This window comes from Cibotium barometz, chromosome 16, assembly GCF_041138505.1.
Source record: "Cibotium barometz isolate CiBa-2024 chromosome 16, ASM4113850v1, whole genome shotgun sequence".
Lineage (NCBI taxonomy): Eukaryota > Viridiplantae > Streptophyta > Polypodiopsida > Cyatheales > Cibotiaceae > Cibotium > Cibotium barometz.
Window position 1 is genome coordinate 43,388,849 of NC_141061.1, and position 15,990 is coordinate 43,404,838.

The 15,990-nt window shown below is 42.2% G+C and overlaps 1 protein-coding gene across 9 annotated transcripts in view; it reads left to right on the top strand.

The window, feature by feature from the left end:
- The first annotated feature begins 7,125 nt into the window (after positions 1-7,125).
- LOC147630678 (uncharacterized) overlaps positions 7,126-15,990 on the top strand; it is a 62,600-nt gene continuing 53,735 nt past the window's right edge. The window contains exons 1-2 of one of the 9 annotated variants that reach the window (XM_086810620.1): positions 7,134-7,489; positions 14,837-14,890. In XM_086810620.1, the coding sequence (XP_086666746.1) occupies positions 7,187-7,489; positions 14,837-14,890 (357 nt within the window). In that variant the 5' untranslated portion in view covers positions 7,134-7,186. Of the gene's footprint in view, positions 7,490-14,823; positions 14,891-15,990 lie in introns of all 9 variants that reach the window. The other 8 variants (XM_086810618.1, XM_086810616.1, XM_086810614.1 and 5 more) reach the window with 8 other exon arrangements.

Sequence of the window (15,990 nt, forward strand, 5' to 3'; positions counted from 1 at the left end):
GTTTGCTTGTTGCCACTAAGGTTATTTTTGTAAAAGTAAAGGCCCAATTTTAGATATTCAATTGATCATTGCCTCTAAGAGTCAAATATGGCAATAAAATATTTAAATATCTACATTAGGGAGTTAGAGCCAGTTTTGGGAGAGAGAGAGAGAGAGAGAGAGATTGTGCCCAATGCTTGTGTTCTTCTTGCTTTTGGTGTTTTGATTCAAGCTTTTACTATGGTTATTGTCTTTCATGTGAATTTCAATCTTCTCAAACCTCCAAGATAGTGAGAAAGAGAGATAGAGAGAGACAAAGAGAGTGTAATCAAGGGCTAAATAGTACCTTAAAAGCACATAAAAGTAGCATATGGTCATCTAGTTGGAAAAACCCTATAATAGGGGTAAAGGTCTATGAGCTAGTACTTTTGGATCATTTTGTAACTTTCGACATTATGTCTCTCTTGGAATACATTGGTACTACCTTTATAGCTTTCAGAGGAGCTGGCTCATGATCCCTCATATGTGCGTTATCACATCGCCTCTTGGATATGGCTCAAATCTAATTATCTTATGTACTTTCTTTACTCTATGCTACATGATGATGATGGTTGTTATTGTAAATGTTAGCTATGGCTATGACTTTCTTGCATTTCCTTTCCATGGTTATTTTCTTAATGTTTCATGGCTGCCACTCTTTACATTGGTATCAGAGCTTTGAATTTGATTATGGGGGTTTTCTTTTCATGTTTGGCAATAAATTTTCAAAACAAAATGAGCATATGCATGTGATTTCTTGGCTTTTCTTGATTTCTACACACTGTTTCTGAATTTTGTAGGAAACCTTCAATTTTGGCTGTCCTAAGCAAGAAAGATCAAATATATGTGGGATTTGGGAAATTTTAATGACTTTTTTTTCAAAAATAGGATAAAAAGGAGCCTCTACATGAATTTGTTTCTTTTTCCCTTTTTTTCCAAGCTTCATGGAAGCTCCATTATTAGTGTTTCCTCTTCTATGCCTCATAGTACTAAGCCATAATCACCTCAACCATATGCTAAACCCTATGATGAGCACCATATCCACCATAAACATCGTCAATTTTTGCATGTGAGGCTGCATTTTTGTGAATGGTGGGAGCTTCATTGGGAGTTATTTGGGTGCAATACGTTAAGTCCAGGGCATCAAAGCAAATCTCCTACATATAAGCTTCCCTTCAAGCCTTCTTATGCATGGTGATGCCTCTACCTATACATGGTTTTTTTCCTTGAAGATAGAGCAACAGGGTGAAGAGATTTCAAGGTTCTTAAATAAAATTAAGGTTCCCTAAAATTAGGGCTTTTGCTCACCATTTCTCCAAATCTTTATTCCCATTGGCTTCTACATTTCCCAACACCCTACTCTATGAATGCATGGAGAAACTTAATGAGATTGGGGGTTTCTTTGACATTTTTGAATTTAGGTCTAGATTTGGGAGTTTTGCATCTTTCCTTTAAATTGGACAAATTCTCTCATACAGCATGATCATAAAGCTCCCGTAAACCCATTTCCTCTTTTATGTGCATGGATTTTAGTTAATTTTATGTGCATGGATTTTAGTTAATTTTAAAGAAAATTTTAGGGTTTGCCAAATTTTAGTCATGATGGTGTTATCTATGCTCGCTTATGCTATAGTCCACCCTCATATGCAAAAACTTCGACGACTTTCATGCATAAATTAGGGTTTCTTAAAAATTATGGTTTTTGGATTGAACTGAATGTATTGCATGCTTCCATTACACTCTAATATTACTATGGGCATTGAGCATTGGTGTTTTGATCACTTGTGGCAATGGAGAAGAGTGGAAAGTGGAATACATTATGAAATGTTGTAAATTTGGATTGAGTCATGTCTAATTGGTGAGTCACCCTATTGTACTCTTGCCATTAATTCTTTGATTCATGTTAAATAGAATCTAGATGATTACATAAGAGGTACCTTGGTAATAGTAGAAGAGGCCAAGGGGAGTGTTCGCTTAAACTTTCCTTGCCCCATGAGTACTATGGAAAAATGGTAAGGAAGGGGATTAGGTACATTGGTGTGAAGATTTAGCCTCAACCCTTGCCATAAGAATCAAACTTTGATAAGGGGGTGAGAAGGCTCGGTCAGGAGATCGGCAAGCAAAACCGATACATCGACAACTCTCCCACACTCTCATACACCTGATTGAAACTTGTCCATGGCCAACAAGCCCAAAGGAAGACTAAGAAAGATTTCCGACTCCATTGATGATATAGAGTTTAAGGGATTACAAGATGAAGAGCAAGACATTATGGAAGACACCATGGGTGAGCATGGGGATGCATTAACACAAGCTTCAAGAGATGATGATGATGTTCATGGAGCAAATGCTCAAAATTCTTATTCACATGAGGCAAATTCTTCCCCAAACCTTTCCAATAAGGTGCTTATACATATGCTAGTTAATAAGTTGGATTCCTAGCCACTTTCATCCATTATGTCCCCGATGAGTAATAGCTTCCTCGGCCCATGCACGATCAGCATCATTAAACTTTAACAACAAGGATTGTGGATCGACAAGGCCCACACGTTGCATCATAAATATATCATGTGCCGTTGTGTTTGGCACGTGAATGGTAGTGACCCTGGCAATTTTGCATCATAAATATATCATGTGCCGTTGTGTTTGGCACGTGAATGGTAGTGACCCTGGCAATTTTGCATGGATACAAAATAAGGTAAATGATGACATATAATATGGTTGTTCATTCAATACACCAAAAAACTACGTAGAATCCACTTACCTGTTTATCATGCGGTGTATCACCAACAAGAACTCTACCTTCTCCTCCTCAAGGAATTGGGCCACTCTACAAATCACCTTGGGAACCTTCTCTCTTTCAACTCGATTGGTTTTTGCCCATTCTTGAAATGCTTTGAGTCGATGGTTGCCATCCTAGACAACAAACATCTTGCCATCATCCTTTTGTCTTCTCGAGTATTGTATTAAACTCACCTGACAACAACGAAAAGTCTTGACCGGCTGCACTTCAACGATCGAATGGAAAGGGCTCTTGTCTAGGGAATCCCTTAGAGACAATGAATGCCGCCATTGTCGACTGGTATATGCTCTCTTCCATGCTTTCAATTAACCCCTCGATGGAATCCTTGTTCATACAGATTTTTGAGTTTGTAAGGAGGCGACAAAGTGGCACTCTAGGAAGGTAGTTATGATTATTGACCAAGTGGTCCTCCACCCAATTTGTGGAGATATGTGGATCAACCACTTGGCTGAAACTCTCCTTTATTATGGACTCCTCTTCTTCGGCAATCGTGGCACTACTGGTAACACAACTGTTTGCAGACCTTGAAGAAGCAGCCCCAAAAGCCAATTGGAATTAAAAGGTGTTGGTTACCATGCTTGATGTGGCCATTTGTGACACTGTGATCTCATCTGGATTTCCCGTGAAGCCCTTTGATTCCAATCGAGTAGGCATTTTGCATTAATGGGGAGGCGTGTGAAAGGAGTTATTTTTGAAAGGGGGGACGCCTTGATAGAAGAGGGCGCGTTGAAGGGGGAGGGGGGGCATGAGGGTGCGCTAAGGAAGGAGGGAGGGTGCGTTGAGGAAGAAGGGCTCACAAAGGGCTGTTGTGAGCCCTCCTGTGGTTGTCCAATGGCTTTATCCAGTGGTTGTCCACAACGGCTTTAAAAGCCATTGGACAACCACATGCCATGCCACGTGGCACACATCGCATGTGTAATGCCCATGGCATGCCTATGTGGAAAGCGCTCCTTGTGCAAAGTTATGGTGAGTAGTAAGAGACTTTAATAATATATAGTCTTGGGGCACGTCACTTCTTCAAAGTTTTCATTGCAAGTGCGTGAACCATGTTGTCTTACGAGTGTTTCCAATGTAGGCCACTTCTTTAATGTTTCCATTGGCACATCAACTAAGCTTTAACTTGATGTCATTTTATGCAAATTATTATTTAGGAAGATGGCCATCTATAGCATTTATCAAATAAGAATGAGTCCTTTATAAGCATGGAATTATGTCTTGAGACTTCTTAATCCTTTAAGAGAGGGGAGGGAGGGAGAGGGAGAGAGAGAGAGAAGACGGAGGAGAGGGAGAGAGAGAGAATGTAGGGATGCTAATTTTTGGAAAAATATAATATATATATCATAAATATTTTTTTAGAATTAATTTTTTAATTACTTTAAAACAGTCAAATTAAAAATGGCAAACTTAATTATCATTCATTTCGTGTGTACTTGGTACCTATTGTGTCATTCTTTCTTATTCTTATGTATGTTTTTTTTGTTCCTCTTTACAATGAGATGTACAATCACATTCCCTTCTTCTAAGAAGAATTTATGTTTCATCAATGGACGAGTTCTCATGTGAGTGCAAAGTTCTTAAAAGAACAAGTAGCTTCCCACTCATTTTATGGATTACAAGCAATAGTAAATATTGGGTGTCTCGAGAGTTGCATGTCCCTCTAGAGGCAACCTCTAATCATGAGGGGGGGAACTTCTATATGCTCGAGGACTCTCTTTCAGCCAATTACTCCGCAATAGTTGATGCTTTATTAAACTCAAATCCACAACCAATAGCCATCTTAAATAGTCCGCCTAGAGGACTTCCAACTCAGACTAATGTGATAGATTTATGCAGTCTCTTTCAAGATAACAACAAAACCGGTGCATCAGGCTTATCCACTATTGCAAGAAGAGATGGAAAGAGCATTTTGGAATACCTTTGGAGCATGAAGAAGGGAAACACATTAACAAATATTTTGTTGAATGTCAAAGAGGCTATCAAGGCTGTGGAGATTCCTAGGCAAAATAATGGTGATATCGCATTTGAGTTCCCATCAACCATGGGAACACGTTCAAGAATGGACCCATGGAGCATAAGTATGATCCCCCCACTGGTGTGGTCAAAGCCGCAAACCCTAACATTGCCTTCCATCCTGGAGTATGTTCGAGGAACCATTTCCTAGGTACTTTGAAGTGTGTGAATGAACTTGGCCCCATGGAGCATAAGTATGATCCCCCCACTGGTGTGGTCAAAGCCGCAAACCCTAACATTGCCTTCCATCCTGGAGTATGTTCGAGGAACCATTTCCTAGGTACTTTGAAGTGTGTGAATGAACTTGGCCCTTGTTTAAAGCATGAGAGGGTGTCGATTACATCACATTTTACTGGAAGCATGCTAAACGCACCGACCACTGGAGAGGAGTGCATCAATGCGTCTGGAACGCTCCTTTGCCACTATTGCTCAATGTCAAGCGATGTGCATTGTTACATCTATTATGTAATGCCCTCCACTGAGACGATGAGTCGATTGATGATATACATCAGTTTCCATCAACATAATGTACATGAAGGCACAAACTAATAGGACAAAGCAAATGGTGTCTAGGGTGCTAGGAGTAGATCGCAATGCTGGGGCAAGGAAGGTACAAATGTGTGTGGCCAAAGAAATCATAATGGTAGCGCTAGTGCAAGAAGGTGGTTCCTCACATTTCATTGGGGAACAAGAGTTCATTAACATTGCAGAGGAGATAGGACCACTAGTGGAAGACAATTGCTAATCTAGTTGGGCAATTATGTTTTTGTAAAAGAGTTATTAAGATCTAGATAAGTAAAATGTGAAATTTGAACAATTTGGTTTTTTAGATTTGGAAGGACAATCGTGCAGCCCGGCATGAGCCTTCAAAGGAGAGCTTTGGCTTGGATGCACTTTTGAAGCTGAAGCGAGAGTGCACTCACGACTTCTTCCATAGAAGTAGGTTCTCGGGACAAGGGTCCTTAGGTGAGAAGTGCTATGTTTTCAAGATGTCCACCATTGCAGGGTTGGATTTGGTGGATCAAATGCGATGGACTGGCTCTGGCAACCTGCAACATGCGCGCAGATATAGTTTGACCACACCTGACGAACATAGCACACCATGGGGATGACCCACAAGAATCTCTCACTCGGCTAGTACAAGATCCAATATCCAAATCCAGATCTAGATCCAAATCCAAGCCCAAGTCCAAGTCCAAATCCAAATCCAAATCCAAAACCAAGTTACATCAACCTTATTTCCATGACAAATCTCTCTGAATTAGCGTGTATGTTTGAAATGAAACTCAGGACCACAAAAGCAATCCTACCTTTTTGTGCGATAGAACTCTCTGAAATAACTAGAATGGTTGAAAAGCAACCTTAAGCCTCTTACATAACTAGAATGGTTGAAAAGCAACCTTAAGCCTCTCTAAAAGCAATCGATTTCTCTAATGAGAAAAGAGAATTCCTTGAGTGTTGAATGAGAGTATGCTCTTGATTCATTGTGCCCAAGTTTCCATCGTTGTGAAAAAGAGTCCATCTGTACGATTTCAATAGTGAAAGTGATTTTCTAAATGGGAGAACTTCAACAATCGAAGCATCTGCCTTGTTGTTTATGTAAGAAGAGGTATATTTTGTGTAAGGATTATGTAAGAGGTATATGCTGTGTAAGGATTATGTAAGAGGTATATGCTGTGTAAGGATTATGTAAGAGGTTTCTTCTATCTTCGACAATCAAAGCATCCACCTTGTTGATTAACATGTTGTGTAAGGATTATGTAAGAGGCTTCTTCTATCTTCAACAATCAAAGTATTCACAAAATTTAGTACACTTCTAATAGCATTCTTGGTTTCGTGTTTATGAGAGCAATTGAAATCAATTTCCTTACTGTTGCTCCACATAAAGTTTTCTATAGTAATACTAAGAATAAATGGTCAATTAACAAATGCTTGTGCAATTTCCAAATAATACAAGTGATTTTGTTGACTAGGCTAGGTCATGTGATTTCATCTCCCTAACACCATGTATATTTTAATTGTACAAAAGAGACATATGGATAGCTACCCAAGCAATCTAGTTTTGTTGTCATTTTTGTTTGACCCCTTTGTAGAGTGAGAGTTCTAACTTGTGAATTCACAAATGGCTATGCCCAAAAGGCACTTTTTTTTCATCTTGTCCGTCTTCACAAACGTCCGGACGAACAAGCTTGTTTTTATACGAGTAACAACCAATCGAATTTGCGATGTTGGGCGGCACGCGAGGACAAGAAATCACAGTGGTCGTGAAACGGGCTTTGTTCAACCACAACTTCAAAGCTCAACACCGTGGACGGGCAAATATTTATTTCCTTCGTTTGAAAATGGGAGAACTGAATGGCGAGGCCATCGGGACTTTGCTCCTCTGCTTTGAAGAAAGCATGGAGCACGCATTTAGGCTTAGTGCCAGGCCTAGCCTCTTTCAGGACTCGTTCCCTGCGAAAAACGCCGTCCGGATGGGCGCACGTTTCTTTAAACAATCTCTCTGCTCCAGCAGCAGCCACCCCGCAAACATCAAAGCTCGAGAGTGTGACCACCACCACCACGACTGCCACGGACTGTCGCTATGGAGGAAAGCAGGTCATCCGGGTCGATCAGCCTCTCTACGATTACATGCTTGCCCACACGCGAGAACCCAAGGTACTCTCAAATCATTTTGCACTGTATACTAATTCGCTTGCATTTTGGTTCGCTAGGTGATTTGTTTGTTTCATTATGTTTTAAGCCCCGTTTCGGGATTTTCAGTCTTTGGATCGATTGGCATACGAATCTCAGAGACTATAGTAAAGTACAGAGACATGAGCTCATCTCCTAACGGTAGGGCTGTGAAGGCCAGAGACTATAGTAAAGTAGAGAGACATGGTATCATCTCCTAATGGTAGGGCTGTCAAGGCCAGCTGCTAAGGTTGCATCTCCTAATGGTAGCCAATTGGATATATGAACCTTGCAGCTGCCCTAGCTGCCCCCACCGTCCACACTTCTCGGGACCATGAGTCAAAACATAGTAGGAATTAGAAGATAATTTGGAAGTTCTAAAAACTTCCCCTTCAGCGTATGTCGGTGAAGAGTATACTCTTTTGGAAAAGCCCCAAATTTTTGCAGATGTAGAGGCTTCAATTTGGTGTAATAGGCTCACATTTGAAAAAGCCCTAAAATTTTGTAAATGTTGGAGCTCCAATTTGATGATTTTTCTCCATATTTTAGAGAAGCCCTAAATTTTTGTAGACCCACAAGTGTCAATGTTGCCCTAAAGCCCTTTCACATGATGCTTGTGTTTTGCTCCAATTGATAGAGAGATGGAGAGAGTAAGAGGGAGAGATAGATAGAGATGTGATAGCAGATAAGAGAGAAAAGATTGCACAACTCAAATGATGCTCAATGTTATTAGAACCACCCAAGTACATGCTTTCATAGGCATCAAGCCTTATCTTTTGAGCAAAACTAAATCGAGGCTATTCACACCCAAAGACGGTGTTTACACCAACTAACTCCTAAATACCCAACAAAATCACTCAACCTTAGGCATGATTCCCAAACCTTGCCGTAGGGACAACATAAAATTGGATTGTGCACATCATTGATGGTTCGATTGTCCCAAGCGACCCAATACCGGTCACAATTCCAACATGGAATCCTCTACTTCAGAAAAAAGATCTCAAGATTCTTCCAAAGGCAAACGTGCTATGGTGCAACCTCTACACAAGCTACATCCATTACTTCCATTGTTCTCGAACAATCTACCATGCAAGAGAGTACGTCAAAAGATGGATAATTGATGCAGAACATTTCTCAAGTGTTTCAACTCTTGAAGTTAACATGGCAACTCTAGTCTATGAAGTTACAATGGTTTAAGATGTTTCTGTGCAAGACTAGACAACAAGATCTTCCGCAGTGGATTTGGATGAGCAAATGAATGAAATAGAGTTTTTTTTTGGATTCATTATGTGAAGATGACATTTGTGTTTGTCTAGGACTAGGAGGTCTTGGGTTAAAAACCCCACATGGTGCTTCATACGGGCGGATAAAATTAGTGCCTCTCCGGTTGACAAAAAATGATAAGTACGAGAGGATCTTGGGTCATAGATGAGTGGGGGAAAAAAAGGATGAAGATTTGACAAAGCTTGATTTAATTGAAGACGCACAAATGGCATTTGTAGTCGTTCAAAGTACATCAGAAGGACTTTCTTTGCAATACTCACAAGTAGTCTTATCCAGTATGCAGATGGATATTGTTCTTGTTGGGATATTCGGAGCTTCATCCATGTGATACAACCCTTATATGTTTTATCGTGTGTGTATGCATGAGAATCACCTCTTATGATAAGATAAGTGTGCCCTGTGGCAACACAAATGTGTGTATGTGTGATTGTGTGATTGTGTTGAGTCAAAAGATAAGGTCTTGCACCTACAAAAAGGCATTGTACTCATCAATCAAATTAGTATTGAGTGGTGCAATCACTTGAGCATTACATTCTTCTCTCTGTCTTTCTGCACTGTCCACTATGGAGCTCTATCCTCCATAGTCTAGTTGCAAGCAACCTTCATTGGTATTAGAGTTACAGCTCACTCTGAGGCACCCCTCTCGTGCTGTCCTTTGCACCGTAGGCAATTTAGCTCCTGCATTGTTTGGCGTTGCCGCCCTGTCGCCCAGCTTTGCCCATTAGGGCTGCCCACTTGGCGGACCCCATGATAGGGTGCCGGTCGGGTTGAGTTGAGCGTCACTACTTAATTGGCTGGGCGCTTGGGGGGTGGGTGGAGAGGGGGGGGGCATAGACCCTGGTTGAGCCGCTGCTTGACTAGGCGGCGCTCGGCGCTCGGTTCCCTTGCCGGGTTTGGCATCTCTCTACCCTCCACTTGGCGAGATTTTTGTGGTTGCCCTCCACTCAGCAATTTTCTCCGACCGTTGTTTCCATCGTCTTTTTTTTTTTGGGGGGGCCTTGCGCCTTCGCTCTTCATTCGATTGCTTTTGTCTCCCGCTGCCTTCTGCTGGCTGCACTGATGGCCAGACTCGTGCCTTTCTCGTCCGCCGCGATTGGCCCAACTGCTATTCTCCAAGCGTCCTCTGTTGATCGTTCCCACGTGTTTGTAGCTCTTCAAGATCAACCCGTCGGCTCTACATCAATGTCGAGTCCACTTTCTAGAGCACATGCAGATAGCAACGTCATCATCATCTCTTAGCCATTACACTTGTACCATTAAGCCTACAACATTATAACTCTATCAACCACTGCAATCGACAGGTTCTTCTTGTGTTGGGTTTCTTACTTGGCAGACCAAGACATAGCTTCTCTTGATGAGGGAGGGTGTTTGGAGCATAATCTCTGGAGATGACGAATACATGGGAGTCAACGAGCTAGAAGAGCAGAAGCTGTGGCAATAACACAATGAGAGAGCTATTGCACTAATCGACCTTAGTATGGTAGACACTCTTGTTCATCATATAGACTTCACGTAAACCGCCAAGCAAATTTGGGACAAATTGGAGACTCTTTTTGGTAACAAAATCACTAATTTTAGGTTTTCTTGAAGTTGAAGTTCTATGATTTGAAAATGCTAGATAATGAAGAATTAAGTGATCACCTTGCCAAGTTGTTACTCACTTATTCAACACCTCACTAGCCTTTAGTGTGAGCTTGATGATGAGGATAAGGTGGCGACTCTCACAAAAAGTATGCAAGATGTTACCCGGTTTCTTCAAACCATTGAAGTCATGCACATAGCTTCAACATCATTTGAAGATATGGTAGCCTTGCTGCTTGAAAAAGACAGAAGAAACAAGGAAAGTCAAGACAGTAGCAGTGTGGACTGTGACAGCTTTTGTAGGAGCCTAGAAGTTGAGGACCAACAAGAAAATTCAGTGGAAGGAGGCCAACTGCTTCAGAAAGCTAGAGAAAGAGCAAGAGAAACACGACGCAAATCTTGCTGCCGAAGATGAAGAGGAATTTGGTGAAGAGGAGAAGATATTTGCAGCAACGACCCAAGTCTCCCTCGATGAGGTAGACGCTGAGTGTGCATTCTAGCTACCTCGGGTAGTCCTCCGAAAATGTGATTGTATCTATGTTTGTGTGTTTTTCTTTCGTGTGTGTAACAAGGGCCTTGATGCTATAAAAGTCTTCTTTTTCTCATTTATCCCAGGTAGGAGCTAGGGGGGCGACTGAAGTGCTAGCCTTGCGACCTCGGTTGCATTATGTGATTGGAGGGCTATCATGACACGGGAGGTGTGCATGATGAGTCTGTTCTTACACAACATGTGTCACCATTTTGGGCATCTCTAGAATTCATCTGTGTGGATGGGTGATATTCAGGATGGTTTACAGGTTTTGGCGCTCATTGATTCGACATACAGGCTGTTATACGCTCATGGATGAGCCACATGGGTACAGGTTTATGAGCTCATGAATGAGCCACACGGGCTGGTGTCACAACCCTGTGAATTTGTGCAGCAAACATATGGGCATGGTGTTCAGTATGCAGGACACAAGTGTCTAGACATTTATTGAATGTTCACACTTGTATTCAAATTTTGAAGGGTCCCAAGGAGACAAAGGTTTTATTAAAACCATCAGTGGGAACAAAAGGTTAAAAAAACCCTTTTAAAATTAAAACAACTCCTTTTTGGTGGTCTTGGCCCTTTTTGGGGAGGGCCCACGTTATTTTTGGAGCTCTCTTTTTCTTTGGGAAAAAGTCGGGCTGCTGGCTGCACATGGAGGAGGCTTTTCGTGGAGAGAAGGCTGGCGCACAGGGGCTGCTGCAACGAGTCGGCTGCTGCAACTTCGGAGGCACACATGCTTTTCTCTCCCTCTTGCTATCGTGGAAAGGACTGGTGGGCTGGTCGGCTGAAGACACAGGCGCAGGTTTCTCTGGCTTCTATACTCTCTCTCTCTTGGTGGTGAGAGGCGGCTGCAGAAGAGGAAACACACATCACTATTCTCTCTCTAGGCGACTGGGTGGGCTGCAGAGAAGCGCAATTTTGGACTGCACGCGGCCAGGACTGCAAGTGGGCAGGATTGTCTCCCTCTCTCTCTCTCTCCCTTGTAAACATGCAAGTAGATTGTAAGAGGCGCAACAAGCTTAATTGGGGAGTCCATGAGGAGACAAGGGGATGATGACAGTCATCCATGATTAGAAGTTGGAATCCTATCATCAAGTTTAGCAGAAGGGGATGTTATGTGCATGCACATGTACGTGCTAATCCCACAACTAATCCTTGAAGGGGCAACAAATAAAGACCAGATTCAGGACCAAGTTTAGGAGATTCAGCAGCTATTATTGGCATGGAAGGCATTGGGATGGACCATGTGGCTGTTGGTCAGCAGATAAAGAGCTATTTTGGTGTCGGCTATAGTTGGTCAATAACGCGAGTAGATCTCCCTTGATCTCAACCAAACATTGTATATCTCCGAGTGGGGGGTAGGGTTTTCACGAAAAACTTGACCATTAATGCAGTTAAACTCTTACATTGGCCACAACCTTGAACATATACCACTTAATTCCACAAAACCATAAAAGAGAGATGTACACATCTGACACCACATAGAGGCCGCAATGGGCCGACCCCTTTCCAAGGAGAAAAATATAATGTACAAGCTTTGGGGGAGCACACGCTCGAGATTTATCCAGATATAACCATGAATAATTCATATACACGGGCTGTCATCACAAAACCCCATAAATGCCAAGAATATGAAAATTCAGTGTGGATACTGGTCAACATAGCTTATCCAATAGTCACACATAGCTGTCCATAAACCTATATGGCTGAATCATAGCCCCATAAAGCTGTCCATAAGCCCATATGCTGGAGATACCTACCCCATGGAAATAGCAAGTGCCCAATGGCTCAATTTCATGCCCAATGCCAATAGCAAGTCTCCAATGGCTGTCCATATATAACCAATTAAGAAGACAAATGCCAAATAGCTGAAAATCATAATACAATGATTAAATATCCTTGCCTTAAATATTTGTTCTTGATGGAAGCCTTCAAAACAGTCTCCAATAGACGGTATACTTCATGGGCAGCTTGTGAGAGAGAGAAAGAGAGCAGCCAACATTAGGGCAGCCTAGTGGTGGTAGAGAGCCCTAACCTTGGAGTAGAGAACCACCAGGAATGGAGAAGAGTTGCCAACATGATAGAGGCTAATTTGTAGCAATAAAGCTTGCTCAAATGAAGAGAAAGGTGGCTGTAAAAGCTATAATAACAAGTGGAGAGCTGAGGTGACAAGTGTGGGGCCACTTGTCTCACTTTGATCCATTGTCGTGCCACATGGGTTGTACTTCCTAAATTTTTAGACGCCGAGGGGTCCACCAGACCCCTTTCATACCGGGAAATGTTCGGGCTAGTGACACATTGCTGCTAGGAATAAGTGCTCAGCCCAACGTTGTCTGTTGCACATCAGAACCAGCCTTTTGACCTCTTGAGAAATGCTTTGTTGCAAAAGAATTCCATGGGTACTGAGATCAATCTAGAAAAACAATAACCAGCCATAAATCTTAACGCTGTTTATATAGGGGTAGGAGGGGGACTTGCCAGCTTGTAGGGCTGGTGGTCAGCAGACCATATGGGTTCACATAGGCCTGCCCAATAGAGGCCAATGGCTAGTCCACATCTGGGTGCCTATTACCTGCTGAAGTGGCCCCCAAAAACACTGCTTAAGCTGCTACAAATTGGTTCCCCAGTCACTGTAGGTGCAGGTGTATCATGGATATTGTGTAGAATTTAATGCCTGTGTGTTCTTTATGAATCTGGAAAGAAGGGACCGGCCATGCTGTCAGCATTTATAGATAATAAAGTGTGTGAAAACTAACAAAGTTAATTTACCTTTCTCATGAAAAGGTAAGTAAGATTTATAGCTTCCTTCATTACACCCTTCGTCTAAATTTCAAGTTATAAAAGAAAGACCAGCCCTCCCACAAAACACACACTATCCCCTACAGAAAAAACTTGAGCTGTCTAGCACTTTTCCCCTCTGCAGATCGACCCTCTCCCTTTTCAATGCTTAGTGTGCAGCCCAAATGTGAGGCCAGCAGCAACCTGCCTGTATGGACAGCAGCAGCCTCTTGCGTACAGAACTGCACGCCTGTACGGTGCAGGACAACAAAAGTGTGCACACCTGTTGGAAAGTGCCTGGCTGGTGTGTAGGCTACCCGTCAGCTTTGTGGAACTGAAATGTCTGCTTGATTTGCACCGTCTGAGAGAGTTGTCTGAAATGAATTTATTCCTCAAATGTTTTCCCCTTCAATAAATGAAGACACGAAGCGTACCTAACAGAGGCTACCCATCAGCTTTGTGGGACTGAAATGTGCTTGATTTGCACCGTCTGAGAGAGTAGTCTCAAATGAAGACACTGTTTATTCCTCAAATGTTTTCCCCTTCAGTCCAGTGTCTGTTCATATTTTTCAACACCTCTAATAGCACTTGTTGATCAACAGAAGAATTTTGTATTCAATCGTTGAGTCACCTCTCAACTGTAAAGTGGAGAAACTTAGCCTCAATCAAAGCCCGGCCAAGAGATATGAAATTGCATTAAACACCCCAGATTGCACCAATGGTGCCCACCAGGGGTTTTTGTTGCCAGCTATCAAGGCCTTTAGGCTTAGGCAGATGTGCAGCCATGATTGTGCCTCAACTTGTGCAGAAGCCTATTTTCATAGCCACAACCTTGTACTTTTATGGCTGCTTTGTCCTTGGACTTATCTTGCAGTAAAACCGGTATTGTAGAATAGGAATGTAAGGATAGAGCTATGAAAGAAAGGATTCAATTTTTTATTGCTTTGCAAAAGCAGTCACAGGTTGCTCTTATATGAAAGTGTAAACGTTGTGTTATTTTGGTACAATAAATTTCTTGCTTGAATGTTTTGAGTGCATGGGGCCCCGTACATGATTTGTTTTGCTGCCTTGCCTCTCTTGTTCATTTGTCTTGTGTCCCCTAGCTGGCGAGCTTCTTGAAGGATTGACCCTGTTCATATGGAAGTGGTTCCATGCAGGTTCTTTGTGAGCTTCGTGAACAGACATCTTCCATGACTGGAAGTCAAATGCAGGCAAGTATCAAAGCTTGTTGTTTTCTGCCATTCAGGATATAATATCAAATAATAAATGTTGAAATGAAGACCTATCATGTAATGTTGTTATCACACTCTAGTTTGGTGTGGCCACAGAAAATCTTTGCACTGGTCAAGAAAGTGCTTCTATCAATGGCCTGCGCGCACTTGTCTTTGTCACCATTTGGAATTAGATATCTTTGTGATAATGTTTATTTTGTAATGGTTGGCTAGTTTTATCCATGTTTCTGTCCTTGTACCTCTTGCTACTTTTTTAGTGAGAAATCTTTTGAAGTAAGCTTTGTTGAAATGCCTGTGGTTTAAGTAATATGAGCTTCGACATTCCAGGTGACCAACACAATGACTTATCCTGACCTTGATGTTTATCAGTGCCATGCTGGTAGTATGCCGAGATCACCATGTTGACGTTTCAAGAATGTGCTGGAACGTGATCTGGGAACGCGTGTGTGGAGAAGGTGACTTGCGACCGTTTTGGTCAGTGGGTAGCATCCGTTTTTCCTAACGTGGGGGCATCATGGGTGTTTTTTTCTTTGTGGGCTTCGTGTGTTTTTTAACGTGGGTAGCGGGACGTTTTGAAAACGGCTACCCGTAACACGACCCACCAACCCACCAACTGATTACACGCCTCGTTTTGCAACAAATCAAGGGGAAAACGCCAAACGGTTAATGTGCACCTTTGGTACTAATTAAGGGAAAAAAACGGCGCGCACCTCTGCAACAAGGGAAAAATACATCAAGGGAATTAAGAAAAAAAAGAAAAAACTGACTTGCGCATTAACTGACCTGCAAATGAACTTTGAAGGGACACATCTCTCTTGATTTAACTTGCAAGTTAGATGCATTGCATAACAGCAAACTTCAAAGTTCAAGCCTTTTGAGATTTCATCTCAGCACTTAGTCTTAAGCTCTCCCTCTTTTCTATTGGTAGGAGACTACAGACTCTCTCTCTCTCTCTCTCTCTCTCTCTCTCTCTCTCTCAACATTCTACACTGTAATCTCCCTCCTCCCTTACCTGCGCGCTTCCTCTGCGTGCTCTCTCTCACTGCGTGCTCTCCCTCTTGCTGCGCGCTCCCTCTCAC